Source organism: Falco cherrug, chromosome 4 (assembly GCF_023634085.1).
Source record: "Falco cherrug isolate bFalChe1 chromosome 4, bFalChe1.pri, whole genome shotgun sequence".
Lineage (NCBI taxonomy): Eukaryota > Metazoa > Chordata > Aves > Falconiformes > Falconidae > Falco > Falco cherrug.
Genome location: NC_073700.1, coordinates 95,535,202 through 95,549,864, shown reverse-complemented (window position 1 = coordinate 95,549,864; position 14,663 = coordinate 95,535,202). Strand labels below are relative to the sequence as shown.

Below are 14,663 nucleotides of genomic sequence, written 5' to 3'. Positions count from 1 at the left end.
TCTAATATAAACCATTCCTGCTGGTTACCACAGACAGCCTGAGCGGCATGGAAAATTTCAGTTGTTACATCATGTTCGCCCAGGGAATTGCAGCAGTGATTGAAATGATTTTACAGTGGTTGGAATAACACAGAGTGAAAGGTGATATGGTAGTGTTACACTTCAGAGATGGCAAACATGAAGTGGATGCAGAGCTGGCATTCCTTTTACCTGGACTCTGCCTGTGGGCCATTGGAGTTGAGAAACCTGCAGGTTTCTGTAGCTGACATCCCGATAGTTTCTGTGCCTCAGGTAGTGCCCTCCTTAGCCTTAGATGGGGGAGGGGCGGGGAGGGTAAGAGGAGCTGTGTAAGGTACAAGACAGTTTACAGGTAAGGAGTTTGAGTTAACAAATTGAAGTTCATAATGCCTTATTCTGACGCTTAATAGTCTGACAATCAATACAATGTAAAAGAATATATGTGAATGTGTGTTAACTAGTATTAATACATTACCTATCAATTGGCTAGTTGATTATACTGTTACTGCTCCTTAGCCTCCTTTACTTTAAAAAAAAAAAATAAAACAAACCAAGAATTTCTCAGTCAAAACTACATATGATTTCTTTTTCTGCCAAATTCAAAAAATTTAAGTATATAAAATACATTTACTGAATTCACTCATCTTGTACTGCCATTGAACAGCTGCTCCTGAAATGGCTTTACAGGTTGCTTAAGGACCATGTGAAGATGAATAACACTTGAAGTTCTCTCATGCTTGAATACAAAGGATATACTCTCCAATGCATACAACTCTCTGCAGTACATCTTTGTTGTCATACCTGAAAGATAAAAACAATAAAAGCATTCATTAGGGCTATCAAGTTTATTGCCCATCAGAAAGCATATGTAGAGTACTTTATTTTCTGATTGGGATGCGTTTTCTTTGCTCTGAAATTGCTGCTTGCATTCTAAAGTGAATTTTGTCATCCAAGGTCTGCCAGTGGCTCCCAGGTTCACTTGCCAACAGCCCACCTCAAAACCAGGAGCCTTGCCTTGCTGTTGAAGAGGAAAAGGCAGTAATTGTAACTGGCTTATTTGTTGCAGCTGCAGAAACTGAAACGATCACTCTCCTTCAAGACCAAGAGCTTGCGGAGTAAAAGTGCAGACAATTTCTTCCAGAGGACTAATAGCGATGTGAAACTGCAAGTAGACTTGATGCCTGAGGTGAGCACGAGCACCGGGCAGCTCCCCAGCTCAGAGAGCCAGGCGTCCTCCCCCACCAGAGCCCAGCAGCTGCCAGAAAACAACAAGGCTCACATCTTCCAGGAGCATATCTTCAAAAAACCCACCTTCTGCGATGTCTGCAACCACATGATTGTTGGTAAGATATTATTTTTTTACATCTATGTGAGTGTTTGTGCTAGAACTTGCAGGGTGGCCTTTCCGTAACAGGTGAGCCCAGATGTCTACTTGAGAATATTCATGCAGAAAGGATATGGCCTTATGTCACATCTGCTACAGGCTAATATAAGCTCGATGTTTGTTGACAGGTCTCTTGCCTTGTAGACACAAACTGTTACCACAAATCACAGGTGAGGGTTTCAGCTAGCATCAAATGTCTCTCTTGCTCAGGTTACACTGCGCACCAAGCACGAGCTCTGTTGTACGTTACATAAGAAGCAGCAGAAATCCACCCTGCAAATTTGTGTCTGCTATCCTTACTCTTTCCCACAGCAGTAACTCTCTTGCTCCTTGCCCCTGCCCCCACCCCTGCAGTATTCCAGTGCCCATTCTCCGTGGCAGTGATGCCTGCCTCCTCCAGCTGCCTCACATCTCTCCAAAGCGACAACTGGGCAAGGAGTAGCATTTTCTGGGTGGTAGGCTCCAAGCTACTTGTGTGTTGGCTACCTAGGATATGAGTTTGGGGAGACCAGGTCAGTGGGAAAAGTAACAGCTGAATTCACCCTGCACACTTTCTTGGGATTCTTCTACCTGGTCCCTGCTACTCAAAAAACCTCATGCAAAGTTTACACCTGTGAAAGACCACCATGTCTTCTCTCTAAAACTGTCCATGGGCGTGTAAGTTACTGCCAGGGATTGACTGACAGACATAGAGGACAGCACTAATAATTTATTAGTCTCTTCAGCATGCAGAGGACCGCTCCATACTAAGCCCTGCTTGTAAGGTAATTTTCAGTGCAGTGTGAATGCCTAAAAAGCCAGCCTTCACGCTGCAGATTATCTGTGAGGCTGTGCAGGGAGAGGTCAGGAAAGAAGTGGTGGTGGTCACCGCCATGGGAAGCTGCAGGAGTTGCTACTCAGAAGTCTGGTCCTAGAAATTTACATCATTGTGGCTTGCGTGTTATGCACAAGACTTGCTACTTATCACGTAATTGTCCCAGCAAGTAGATCAGGAGTAAATCCAGAGGTAGTGTACCAGTGTGAGAGTGAGTGACGCAGTTGCCAATTTTTTAGGCAGGACAAGGAGTAAAACTCTGATTTAGCTTCATGTAGAAGTAGCACAGCTCTCTTGAGTGCAAACCAATGTTTGTGATTTGTCTAGCTTACTGTAAGAAATTCACGTCCTTTGGCATGGAAGTCACAGCCTTTCAGATAACAGTATGGTAAGTTCAGGAAAGATGCTGGTAGGATTGCCTAACCTTTTTCAGAGGATGGTACCTCCTTTTCCACATGAGGGTGCTCAGTGTCCCCTACTTGTGTGGGGAACTCACGTTCTTTGGAAAAGACAGCTGTCTTCAGAACATTAAATCTGATGCAAGATAATCTCGTTTCTATAAAATGAAGAATTAAACATGAGGCCTGATTTCAATCTTTCTGCACCACAGCTCTACTGAATCCTGGGAAACAGAGGAGTTTTAATGCCAGATTTTTGGTGTTATTTACCAGTCTTTTAAGACGGGTGGGGGGCGTCTACTTTAAGTGGTAGAACAAGTCAAAGGTGGAAGGAGTAAGGCATCGGTATCAGGGAAGATCGTAGTCCAGGGATTGAAAGGAAGTCTGGAAGAAAGTTGGTTAGCTGAAGTAACTTTGTGTGTGGAAGCAGGCCCAGAACTTGTCTCCTGTAATGTGGATGGATGTTCTGTCAAAGCTTAGTTTCACAAATATATACAGCAAATATAAGTCCTTCGCATTTCTGGCAGCTTCTTGTGAAGTTGTATGGAGATTAGTATCACAAATCTGCACGACTCAGCAGTACTGTTTCAAAACACTTGCTCAAGACAGATTATTACTGGCAGCAAACTCTGCAGGGAGTAACTCCATTCCATGAACACCCATGCCCTTCTCCTTCACTGTGCAATCTGTGTCCAGCCTGGAATAGGAAATGCCTGAAACATAGCTCATAAGCTTCAAAGCATCACCTTTAACCTCACCTGCCTTCTGAACTTTCTCTTCTTTTCTACCCTCTGAAGGCTTCCCTTTCTGTTCTGTATCTTAGCCACTTTGTTACAGCAAGAAGCCTTCCATAAATGCTGAAGAAGCTAACACAACCTATTTTGTTTGGCAGCAGGCTGAATCAGGTGAATTGCTCTGACCTCCTCCAGCTCATGTTTGCTTGGAGGTATGGCAGAAAAGATGTTAAGAGTTTTACCTTATAAATGCCTCAGAGCCTTAGATGCCCTGATTTTCATAGACAAACATCTACTCTATTCCTGTAATCCTCCCTCTTTGATCCTCGCCACAGTCATGCTTGGTTCTGCTCTATTGTAGTTTAAGCAGCGTGGGAGATCTGGATGTTACTGTTTGCAGCTCAATTAATCCATATAAGTTGTGCAACTGTTGGTTATGGGGATGTTGAAGCAACACAGGCAGCTTTTCAGGAAATCGTGTCAAGCTTGCTCCCAAAGGCAAACTAAAAAAAGTCACTTCTGTGCAGGGACTCTGAATTTACACTTGCAACATGGAGCCTATTCGTGCTCTCTATTTGCATTTTTCACTGGCAGTGACATTTGAAAGTAACAAGTCTATGGCTTTAAATTCCTTATTGATGAGAATAAAGGCAAAGACAGATACGTGTTTTGAAGACTGGGGGAAAGAGTCCAGGAAAATCCCGGCTTGACTTTAGATGGTTTCAATTTTACCACCAAGAATGATTCCAGGTTCACCTTAAATGGCTCTCTGATCTATGAACTAAGCAGCTCTGTTTGGTGCAGGGCAGCAAGATGAACCTTGTATGCACTTCTGTCTCACTAGCATGGCAGAATCCGCCCGTAGCTCCAGAGTGAACAGGACACTCAGAGCAGAGGCAGAAGGCTCCCTGTGCTGCTCTTGCCACAGCAAATTTAAAGCAAAGGAAGGTATGACATTATCTTAATGAAAAAAAATATGGGTATCACCTCTTCTTGATTGTTAGGTGCTGTGAGGTAAATGCTGGCTTTGGGATGCAGCACGTGTGTCTGTCTGTTTATTTGACAGAAGTATAGTTGTAAGATAAAGGCCAAATGCATGTAATTGGTTTCAGCATTCAGAGGAAGGTGTTTACTAGGATCGGTATAATGCAGACTTTTTCATTCCAACGCTTTCCATACATCCCAGAGTGCAATTTAACATATTGAGAAGAAACTCTGTTCATTGATTTGACTTTAAAAACAAAACAAAACAAACCCAAACAAACAGTATTCATAGTGTGCTTTATACCTTACATTGAAGACAGGAGTTGAAGTGTTCCTATAACTGTACTAGACTGAGGTTGAAGTTCCACCTCGGCAAACAGAAGGGAAATTCGGTATAGAAGCAGTAGTTTTCTGCCAAATTAAATAAGGGACAAAATTCAGATTCAAGGGAGCTCTGAGGAGTGCAAGGAGGATCCATGTTACATTAATGGGGCCTTCTTGCAGCATCAAATACTCCAACACAATTGTCAGTTCTAATACTGGAGTCAACAATAATAATTCACGTAATTTCAGAGCAAATCAACAGCATGTTGGAGCAGACTCTGTAATCCTTTCTGCCATTCACTGTTCTGCTGCTGTGAGCTCCAAGCATTCATTAGTTTAGGACTGAGGTTTCAGCTCCGTGTGGGTTACATATTTTCCTGTAACCCATAAACATCCTCTCACAGTATGACTCTTAGAAACCCGTTCATTTGCCGTTCTTACCAGTAGTATTTATTACTATTTTAATAGCTAATGCAGACAAGGGAAAATTTTGAAAATCAAAGTGTCATGTGGAATGTATCACTAGATTGTTATTTAGAAGACACTGATTTGTTTATTTTGCATCACTGTGAAAAGAAAATCAAGTCAGAACACCTCTGAGTTTGCTTCATGTTATCTACCATTTTCTGTGTTTAGCAAGAATGTGGTAAGCTTTGGCAGTGTCCAGTAAGGGGATGCAAAACTGCCTGGCACCAGAAAAGTTAGAAACTATTACATTAATTTTGAATCAGATCAGAGTCTTAAACTATGCTGATCAGAAGCAAGTACTTGCTCTTCTTCAGTCTCTGGTGTGTCATCAGTCATTCTCTGTGATACTTGACTCTTGAAGAAAACATGATGTCAGTACTCTACTCTTGAAAAACATTGTGTATTTAAAAAAACCCTCCATCTGTAGACTTCTCAACATTTTACTCATTTGCAGTTCATTTCCTGTGCTGACTCATATGGAAAAAATGTTATTTTCCACACATTCCAAGCATATTACATTCAATTAATATATTCCCATTTAAGTCAAATATAAGTAGGGTAGCAAAAAAGTAAGCCACTTTGCTCTTAAAAATAGCTGACTTTAAAGCTGTGTGTTAAAGAAATAGCTGCTAATTTATAATAACATTGCTGGATGTTTCTTTGTGTTTCAAGAGTGTACTTAGCAGCTTCATTCCAAGCTTAACCCTAAGGCCAACACAGAATTTTGACTAACCACATGTTTTATTGACACACTTGTTGGGGTATCTTTGCCTGGAAAGACATGCTAAAAAGGCCACAAACTTTCAGAAAGACAAAAATTGTGGGCTGCAATGTCCAATGATAGTCAAAACCAGGTCCTTCTGGATCAGGCCATTGCTGGTGTAGGTACCTGAAATAATAAGCATTTATACTTGGTCTCAGGGCAAACAAGTTTCATTTGGATGCACATTCTCCACCCTTTGCAGCTCTGGAGGTAAATAACTCAGCACCTGCCTTCCCAGGGAACTAACTAGCTTCCAGCTAGAGAAACCTGTAAAAAATAAGCAAGCAAGCAAAAAGCTAAAACGAGTAATAAACCCCTAGCACAGTTTACTTCTAGTCTACTAACCAACACCGCTTAAGCGATGAAATTGTGCTATCCCTTCAGTATTGACTGACACCCTGTTCTGGTGTAGCCGCTCATTCTGGGTTGCAACCAACCAACAGAGAGCTATGAATAATTCTGTTTGGCCTCATCTTTTAAAAGCAGCCTGTATTTCTTTATTTCACTATGCTGCTACAGCTACCAGAACTTTCAACCACTTTTATCCCCAAAGATGTAATGCAACACCCTCCACAGAGCTAGGCTGAAAGTTGGTAAATTGGCCCAGCTTTTCAAATGCAAGAATGAAGGAAATAGAGGTTTGGATTGGAGCTATGGTCCCCCATTTCTGTTAGCTGCTATATCTGAACCTCTTCTCTTCTCTTAGACCAGGGGTCCTCAAACTACAGCCCACGGGCCGGATACGGCCCCCCAGGGTCCTCAATCTGGCCCCCGGTATATACAGAAACCCCCCGCCCCCCCCGAGGGTTGGGGGGGGGGGAAACCAAGCAGCCACAGATGACTGCCTGCCACTTCATCCGCGTGCCGGCCCCCTGGTTAAAAAGTTTGAGGAGCCTTGTCTTAGACTATCAGTAACTGCTACTAGTAAGTAATGGAAAAAGTCCATAGTTTGAGGAAGTGTTTATATAGCTGTAATTTATGTGGACGTATATTAAATATAGAATAATGTCACAGGAACTACGACAGAGTGTTTTCTGCTTTCAGTCTGATCAGTTCCCTTATAAAGAATATTCCTGACTTTTTAAGCTTGCTGCCTCACTCCCTTAAGTAGACTTTCTGGTTTGATCCAAGCCTGCCTTTATTCAGCATTATCCAGCCAGACCAGGATGTGGTAAACAGTCACAGGTTGATCACCACTGCTTGGCAGCTAGACAAAGTAGAAGTACTCCTGGGAAGCATGATTGTAACTAAAGCTGTGTTACCAAGGCTAAGGTAGCTTGGAGTACTCTTCCAGAGCTCTTTTTTTTTAAAAAGAAAAAAAGAGAAAAAAAAAAAAAAAAGAGGCAGCATTTTTATTAACTGAGGCTTTTCTTGCAGGATAAAGGGAAAAATAATATTCATTCCATGTTCACCCTGCCCTCTACTTTTTCCGGTCTCTCTAGCATCTCCCAGCCCAGGTGACCTTGGGGGAAGAGGTCTGTGTTGCCACTGCATCAGTATGAGAGTTGTCCCCTGTAGAGAAGGGTAAAGAGCTGCCAGTGAGGAGGAGATGCCCCTGGAGCAGCTTGTGGAGGCAGCTTCATGTCCACCTCTCCAATGGGCTTTTGCAGTCACAGCAGAGCCTTCCCAGATCTATTTTCCAGGTGATAGACTATTACAGTATAAAACTGTGTGTGTGAAAGTAATTTATTATTAATACAAGGCAAAGAGTTTATCTATGGAAAGAGGGTATTGGAAGCCACTGAATCCAGCCTCCTTTGGCTTTTGATTGTGAGGAAACAAGGCAGTGGTATAACCTTGTCGGCGACTGGCACCAGCTGCCATCCCATATGTTATTAAATGGCCTGAAGTCCCTGTTTCTCCCTCCTCTTTCCCTCCAGTAAATCTGCTCTGGAATTTAGGAGACCTAAGTTCTTGTTCCAATTGATGCTGACTGGCTCTGGACACCTAGATCTTGTGGCACTTTTGAGAATTGGTGTGACTGAGAATTACTTCAGTCCTCTCTGACCTGCTGTGCTAGGGTTTAGGGTAAACAAATACATTGTATTTTTTAACACACATCTACAAAAGATTGATGCAAAATAATAATTTTAACATATCTATCAGCTTCAAATTGAACCTGGCTTCTCCTTCTTTCTTAAGTTAATAATTCTCCATAAGTGTAGACCTTCCCACTTTTGAGAGGAGCCCTATAAGAAGAGCTAAACAAAAGCCTTCTGGAAATGTGAAGTACTACATTAATCAAACCATACAGGATGCAGTCAACAGTTATAGACTGGTCAGATGTAGATAATGTCATCTGGACTCCGCAAAATCTCCAGAAAGTAGATAATGTCTCTATTAAAATACATATAGTGGGAAGGAGCAGATGGAAAGAGGTAGAAATACGTATGGTAGATGCAGTATAGGTGTGCTCCGTCAGTACATCCCCTATTTTTAATAAGCATGACAAAAAGTGTCCAATTCATATCCAGTTCACGCAGCCCCACATTTGTAAAGTAGCTACACAGGGCTACACATTATCTTTGGTAATGAAGAGTTAAACCTACATTAAAGCAAATATTTAGTCTGTTTATCCTCTGGGAGGGCTTCCACCTCTGAGATGAGGCAAGAACGTTATCAGTAAATTGGATAATCAAGAACTGCTTAGCTGAGAAAAGAGGGTGGAAATGTATTTTAAATTTTAATTTGTCCTTGAACAGCATCAAGCATGTTTCACATTTGTTACCAGATAATTTTCACACTCACTGTAACTTTGGGGAAATAGCTATTAATATAAAACTGCAGTTAATCCTCAGTGAAAAGAGATTTTAAAGATGTTGGCCAACATTTGCTGCCTAATTAATTAGATGGAAAACAATAAAAATTTTCCAGCAATCAGTATTTTAATGTGACGCTAGCTAAGATTATTTTTGACCAAAAACTACACTGAAAAACACCAGACACTCTACTCAGTAGTGGCCATTGCATCAGCTCTAGTGAAGAACGTAACAGTAAATTTAAGGTTTTTAAACAGCTAGGGAAGAAGCAGAATGTAAGATTCCTCTTTTTTTATGTCCTGCCATGTACTTTTCCTGAGCTCATATGGAACATCGGGTGTTTTCAGATAAGCAAATTAAATGCATCTTCTTTGAAGCTGACCTTCTAGTAAAAACATTATTTTTCTACTTAAGAGTCTTTGTCTACCAGAGTATCACTGTTATGTAGATAATTACACTGCCACATAGCTGACAAAAGCATCATCTAGAAGGGAAATTATTAGGAGCTTCACCTTACTATGAGCTGCAGAAGTCATAAAGCGAGGCAATTAGCAGAAATGTTTTTGCAAGAAATAGAGCGTTGCCATCATGTAGAGTAAAATGCCTACCCACAGTCTCTTGTTGCTGTCCTTAATATAGAAAGATGTCTTGGAGAGCAATGATCCTTGTGGCTTACATGGAGCATTGCATGCTTTTTTCTGTTTTGGTAATATGAACACAAGTACATGCAACTTTAGCAATTACCTTCTGTAAATGGCCTAAATTTTAGTTTTCCAGGTATACATATATATATATAATCTATAACATCTTCCTCTTTGACTTAAGTTTGTCTTGCACGCTGAAGGGTGCTGCACACACATGGATCCCTTCTCTCACTTCTAATTCTGAAGGCACTCTGCAGCTGAAAATTGTCACTGCATTGTAGTTTCCTTTATAACATGCAGGCAGTGATCTTGTAAATCTTGAAATATTTTGTGTTGACCATTAGATTATTTCCTACTTAGTAGAAGGGCTGGAAACAAGAAAAGAAAGAAAGAAAAGAAGGTGGCTACATCTTCCCCCTACTGCCTACCACAATTCCACTTTCCCAGCTAAGAGAGGAAATGGTATATGGCTGCTATAGTCCCTGAGCCAGTGTGAACTACAATGTTATAGTCAGTACGTTCCTGGCTGGCTTCCTCAGCCTTTAATGCACAGGAAGATCCCTCCAAATGAGGACTGGGTCTACTGATGCAGGAACTTGTATCTGCAGTGCTAATATTGCCTGGTTTTGTAGAGGCACCTCTCGGAAGTGTAGCAATCTTTCATATCCCAAGATCTGTGGCACATGAAACTCACCACATAGTGTTTGTGCTGCCCCAGATCTTTTTTTGTGAAGCACGGAGATGAATTTTTAACATTGCTGGTTGCTTCCAGAGCTCCATCATCAATGGGCTTAAATCATTTTGTTCCACCACTTTGCTTTTCTTTGCAAGCCCAGGCACAGCATATTTGTGCCATCAGGGGTTCATCTGCACATCTGTTTACAGATGCAAAGTGAGGAGATGTCCGTTTGTTACAGCTAGCAAGTATGGAGAGGCTACACCAAGGTGCTTGGTCTGTTTTGCTAGATCTAGTCCCTCAGCACAGCTGAGCATGGAAGTCTATTTTCCATTAGTAACCTCTGGATGAGCATCATGGTTTAATGTCACCCGGCAGCTAAGCACCACGCAGCCGCTCACTCACTCTCCCTGAAGTAGGATGCAGGAGAGAAGTGGAAGTATAAAAGTGAGAAAATTCACAGGTTGACATAAAAACAGTATAATAATTGAAATAAAATATAATTATAATAAATTGTAAGGCAAAGGAAAATTACAAAGAGGGAGAAATAAAACCCAAGAAAGACAAATTATGCAAATGAAAACAGTTGCTCACCAACCAACTCATGCACAGCCAGTCCCTGAGCAGCAGCCCTCCCACCAGCCTTCTTCCTAGTTTTATTGTTGAGCATGATGTTATATGGTGTGGAAAATCCCTTTGGTCAGTTGGGGCCAGCTGTCCCAGCTGTGTCCTCTCCCAGCTTCTTGTGCATCCCCAGGCTACCCATTGGTGGGGTGGTGCAAGGACCAGAAAAAGCCCTTGGCTCTGGGTAAGCGCTGCTCAGCTGTAGCTAAAAGCATCCTTGTGTTCTCAACACTGTTTTCAACACCAATCCAAAACATAGCCCCTTACCAGCTACTTATGAAGAAAATTAACCCTGTCCCAGCCAAATCCAGCACAATGGGATAAACGGCCACTGAGCATGATGGGTCCCAAATATCACCAGAAGGGAGGACACAGGATGGTTTCTCTTGGAGAGCAGCAGATGAGTAATAGCCTCTGATGAACAGTTGTTTTCCATAACAAGCTGATGACACACTTTGGAGACTGAACCACTTAGTGGTATCCTCCAAGGGCAACAAACTCTTTGTTAGCTGAAACAGAAAGATTTTCTGAAAAGCAACAGAAAATTCAGTACTTAAGACATTGATGGGTTTTGGGTACATCTCTCATGGATGCTCATTGAAAATGCCCCATCTGGAAATTTAGGCTGTTTCTTAAGCAGCCAATCAAAAATTATGCAAATCTCTTGTCAAGGGTGAGACAGCATAAATGCCAATATGCAGAGGAACTGGATACCAGGTTTTATTGAAGAATCGGTGACATTACAGCTTTTAACCTGTTTCTACTTTCTCATGCTCCCACCCACCAGCTTTTCATTCTCTAGCTCTCCCCTTCCCTGTAGTGAGGTCACTGCTGACTGGGGAGAAAGTTGTGTTGGTTTCTGCTGTGACGCTGCTTGCAGTTACCGGTCTCAGGCACTACCAACCACTGGGCATCCCCTGGCATTGATGTCCATGGCTTCTTCATCTCCAGAATCTTCCCCCATTTCCCAGACCAGTATCTTCACCTTCTTCTTTTGGGGCTGCCTTCTTTCCAAGACCACTTCTTCCTTTCAGTAACCCCTCTCCTGACACCACATCTTCTTTCTTAAGCTCCCAGTTCCTTCAGTCTAAAAAGCGTATGTGCATAAGAACAGCACGTGATCAGCCTCTAGCTAGTGGGTCAGTCTCCTGTCTCTTTATTCACTGAAGGATTTGTGATGCATTACTTTAGTTGAAATGTTGTCAAAATTTCCAAGCAGTCCATATTGGTTGGAGCTTGCAAGTAGTAGGCTTCTGTCTGAGAGTCCAGGAGTTCGGTTTTGGGCATTCACCCACGCACTTACACACTAGTTATCTGCTGCCTGTTTGTGTTCACAATTTCAGCTATTTTTTGATGATGACCGCTCCTAAATCTGAGTATGTGTATTGACCCAGCTCTGTTAGTAAGATCCAGCTATGCGTCAGTGCCATCAAACACACTGATCTGCTTTTCTTTTTTCCCCTCCAAATTATGTCTTCAGTGACTTTCCACTAATGGCTCCTGTGCTAAAAGGAAGGTTATCTGTTGAATTTTGCTAGTATTTTTTATAGGTTACATCATTGCACAGCCAGACAGTTGCAGCTACCAAGCCTATTGCTACCCCTATGGCTTTCCTTATCTCTGATAGTGGTAAGACAATTATGGTCAACATTAATTAAGATTTTTTTGGACAACAGGCCACGTATTCATGCTAGCACAAACCACACATGTAGATGAGAGAAGCTACAGCTTGAGGTGGCTTAGCTTGTTCCTAGTTGAATCCAGGGTGAATTTAGATAATGCAAATATTTTCTAACTGTGGACAGTTTATGAGTGATGTACTGAATTATTTATGTTGGTAGACAACACGTTAGCAGATATTTGGTATTTTTGTTTTAATGATTTAAAAGTATAGAAACAAAGTAAAATTTGAGCTTAATGTCCATGTTTTTTGCTCCCCAGATTGACCCCTAGGCAAGTAATACTCCTTTTGCATTACTGGGCTGCAGAAACTTTTGTACAATTATTTGTCAGAAACTTAAACAATGATTGATGCCCCGTGGAAGTGTACTTGTAGGTGTGCTTTAGGCCAGCATTGATATGTGTCAAGTATTAAATTCTCTCAGGTTGTAACAGTGAAGGCTGAGATTGCCTCTTTGAGCAGATGACAGTAGTAAAAAAAAGTGTTTTTCTGCCCAACTTGTGTGATTTCACTGAAATCAGTAACTATTTGTGGAAAAAAAAAATAAAAAAATTACACTTGCATTGAAAAGTTTTGTTTCAATGTTTTTCCACATTTCCCATTTAATTATTTGTTTTCAAGGCTGCTGTGGATAAGAAACTGAAACTATTTGTTATAAAATGTGATTGTAAAATTCTGTGAAGAAGCAACACATTGTGATTAACTGTAAAAATAACTTCCCTCAAAACTGATTCCACCAAACCGGTACAACTGCCCAGTCAGTTAATAACAGCGGTGCCCTGGATCATCTCTAGTCTGAGCAAATCATGCTGACACACCTGTAGCTTCTGATGAAGTCCTCAACTATGTGTGATCCAAGGGAAGAAACAGCTTCAGAGCAGAAGCCTGTGTGTGGCCAGATCCTGGCCATGCACTACATTTTTAGGTGGAGTCACGTGTCATCATCTTCTGTTGCTCCACTCTCCAGCTCCATCACTAGCTACTGGGAAATGGGCGGAAGAGGGAGAGAGGGCACTGGTGGCCATGGTGAGTCACACACCAGCATTTCATATGCGAGGCCCACCACTGCCAGTCTGTGCTAACAAAGACCAGGAACAACGAGAGGTTGCACTGATGAGGGAACATTTTTGCTGCAGGAGGAAAGAGCCAAAAACCTCAGCAAGTTTGCAACAGCAGAAGGCCAGAGAGTAAGTGACTATTTACATATCAGGCGTATTTTTGAACTAAAACTTTCAGTCTTAATTGATTGTTCTAACCTCCTGGCATGTAGCAGCCTCTCATTTCAAGCTCATTGGTGATGGAGCTCTGTAAGCAACAGGCAATGTTAAAAACCCATTAGCAGACCAGAGAGGATATTAAATCCCTTTGCTGAGGGCAGACTGTTCTTTTGTTTCATAACTCTTTTCCCATGCTTTCAGCAAGCCCAGAGCCCTGTTCTTCATTTCCCAGCATAGTTTTTGTTCAGATGTTGGTTTTCCATTTTTTAACTCCTCTATAATAGTACAAGGCCCTTGAAAGATCAAAATTTTGGCATATAAAAGTGGCCATAAAAAATTCAACTTCTTTTTCAAAGCATCTCAAAACACAAAATAAAGGCTTTAACTGAATGGCTTTTCATTTCGACACATGTAAGAACATAGGTACAAATACCTAAGCCTGACAACAGGGAGATCTTGTTTGAAATCTGGCTTTCATTATCTTCATCTTAAGAAGAGTTACTGAACACACTGTGTTTACTAATTTTACTGAAACCAAGACCATCTGCTTATCCTCCTTTGGGACACCACACCAGGTTTAATTTCTTCATGTTTTTTTGTCCTGTTCAGCTCTGGTACCATCATCATCTCTGGAGCAGTTCAGCATCACCACCCATAGGCAAGTCTATATCCACCTTCTTTGAGCTATTTTTCTTCTCAGCAAAGCAAGCCTGTGCAAAGATCTGAAATTACAGGCTCCGCAATCTAGGAAATTGTCTACAAAATTGTCTGGAAAAGCAGGTGTGGAGATAGCAGTGTCAGTTCGTTTAAAGGACGTTAGATATGGTTTATCATGTTCGGGTTTTAGAGGACTTGGACTTTCTCTTTCAATAACAGTTAGTTGTTAGTTTATTTATCATGGCATTCCAGCATCTTAATTAACATTTAGATGATCAAAAACCTGAGATGATATTTTAAGAAGCACGGAGGTGGATATTTCCTTTCAGGGACAGACATTTATAGCAAAGCTGCTGAATATGTGAAAAGCGCATTGCAAAAAAACCCTCTTGTGGTCAAATTTTTCAGCACAGGGCAGTGAGTTTCATCATCTTCTGATCACCAGGCATCAAGAATGAGAATCCTTTTTGCACTTAAAGACAGGAAAGGCCTATTTGCATTTTAAGTAAGTCTCATTG

General features: G+C 41.5%; 1 protein-coding gene across 3 annotated transcripts in view; it reads left to right on the top strand.

Moving 5' to 3' along the window:
* STAC (SH3 and cysteine rich domain) overlaps positions 1-14,663 on the top strand; it is a 74,807-nt gene that overhangs the window by 23,648 nt on the left and 36,496 nt on the right. For all 3 annotated transcript variants that reach the window (XM_005442451.3, XM_027810005.2, XM_027810006.2), the window contains exon 2: positions 1,085-1,361. In XM_005442451.3, the coding sequence (XP_005442508.2) occupies positions 1,085-1,361 (277 nt within the window). The remainder of the gene's footprint in view (positions 1-1,084; positions 1,362-14,663) is intronic.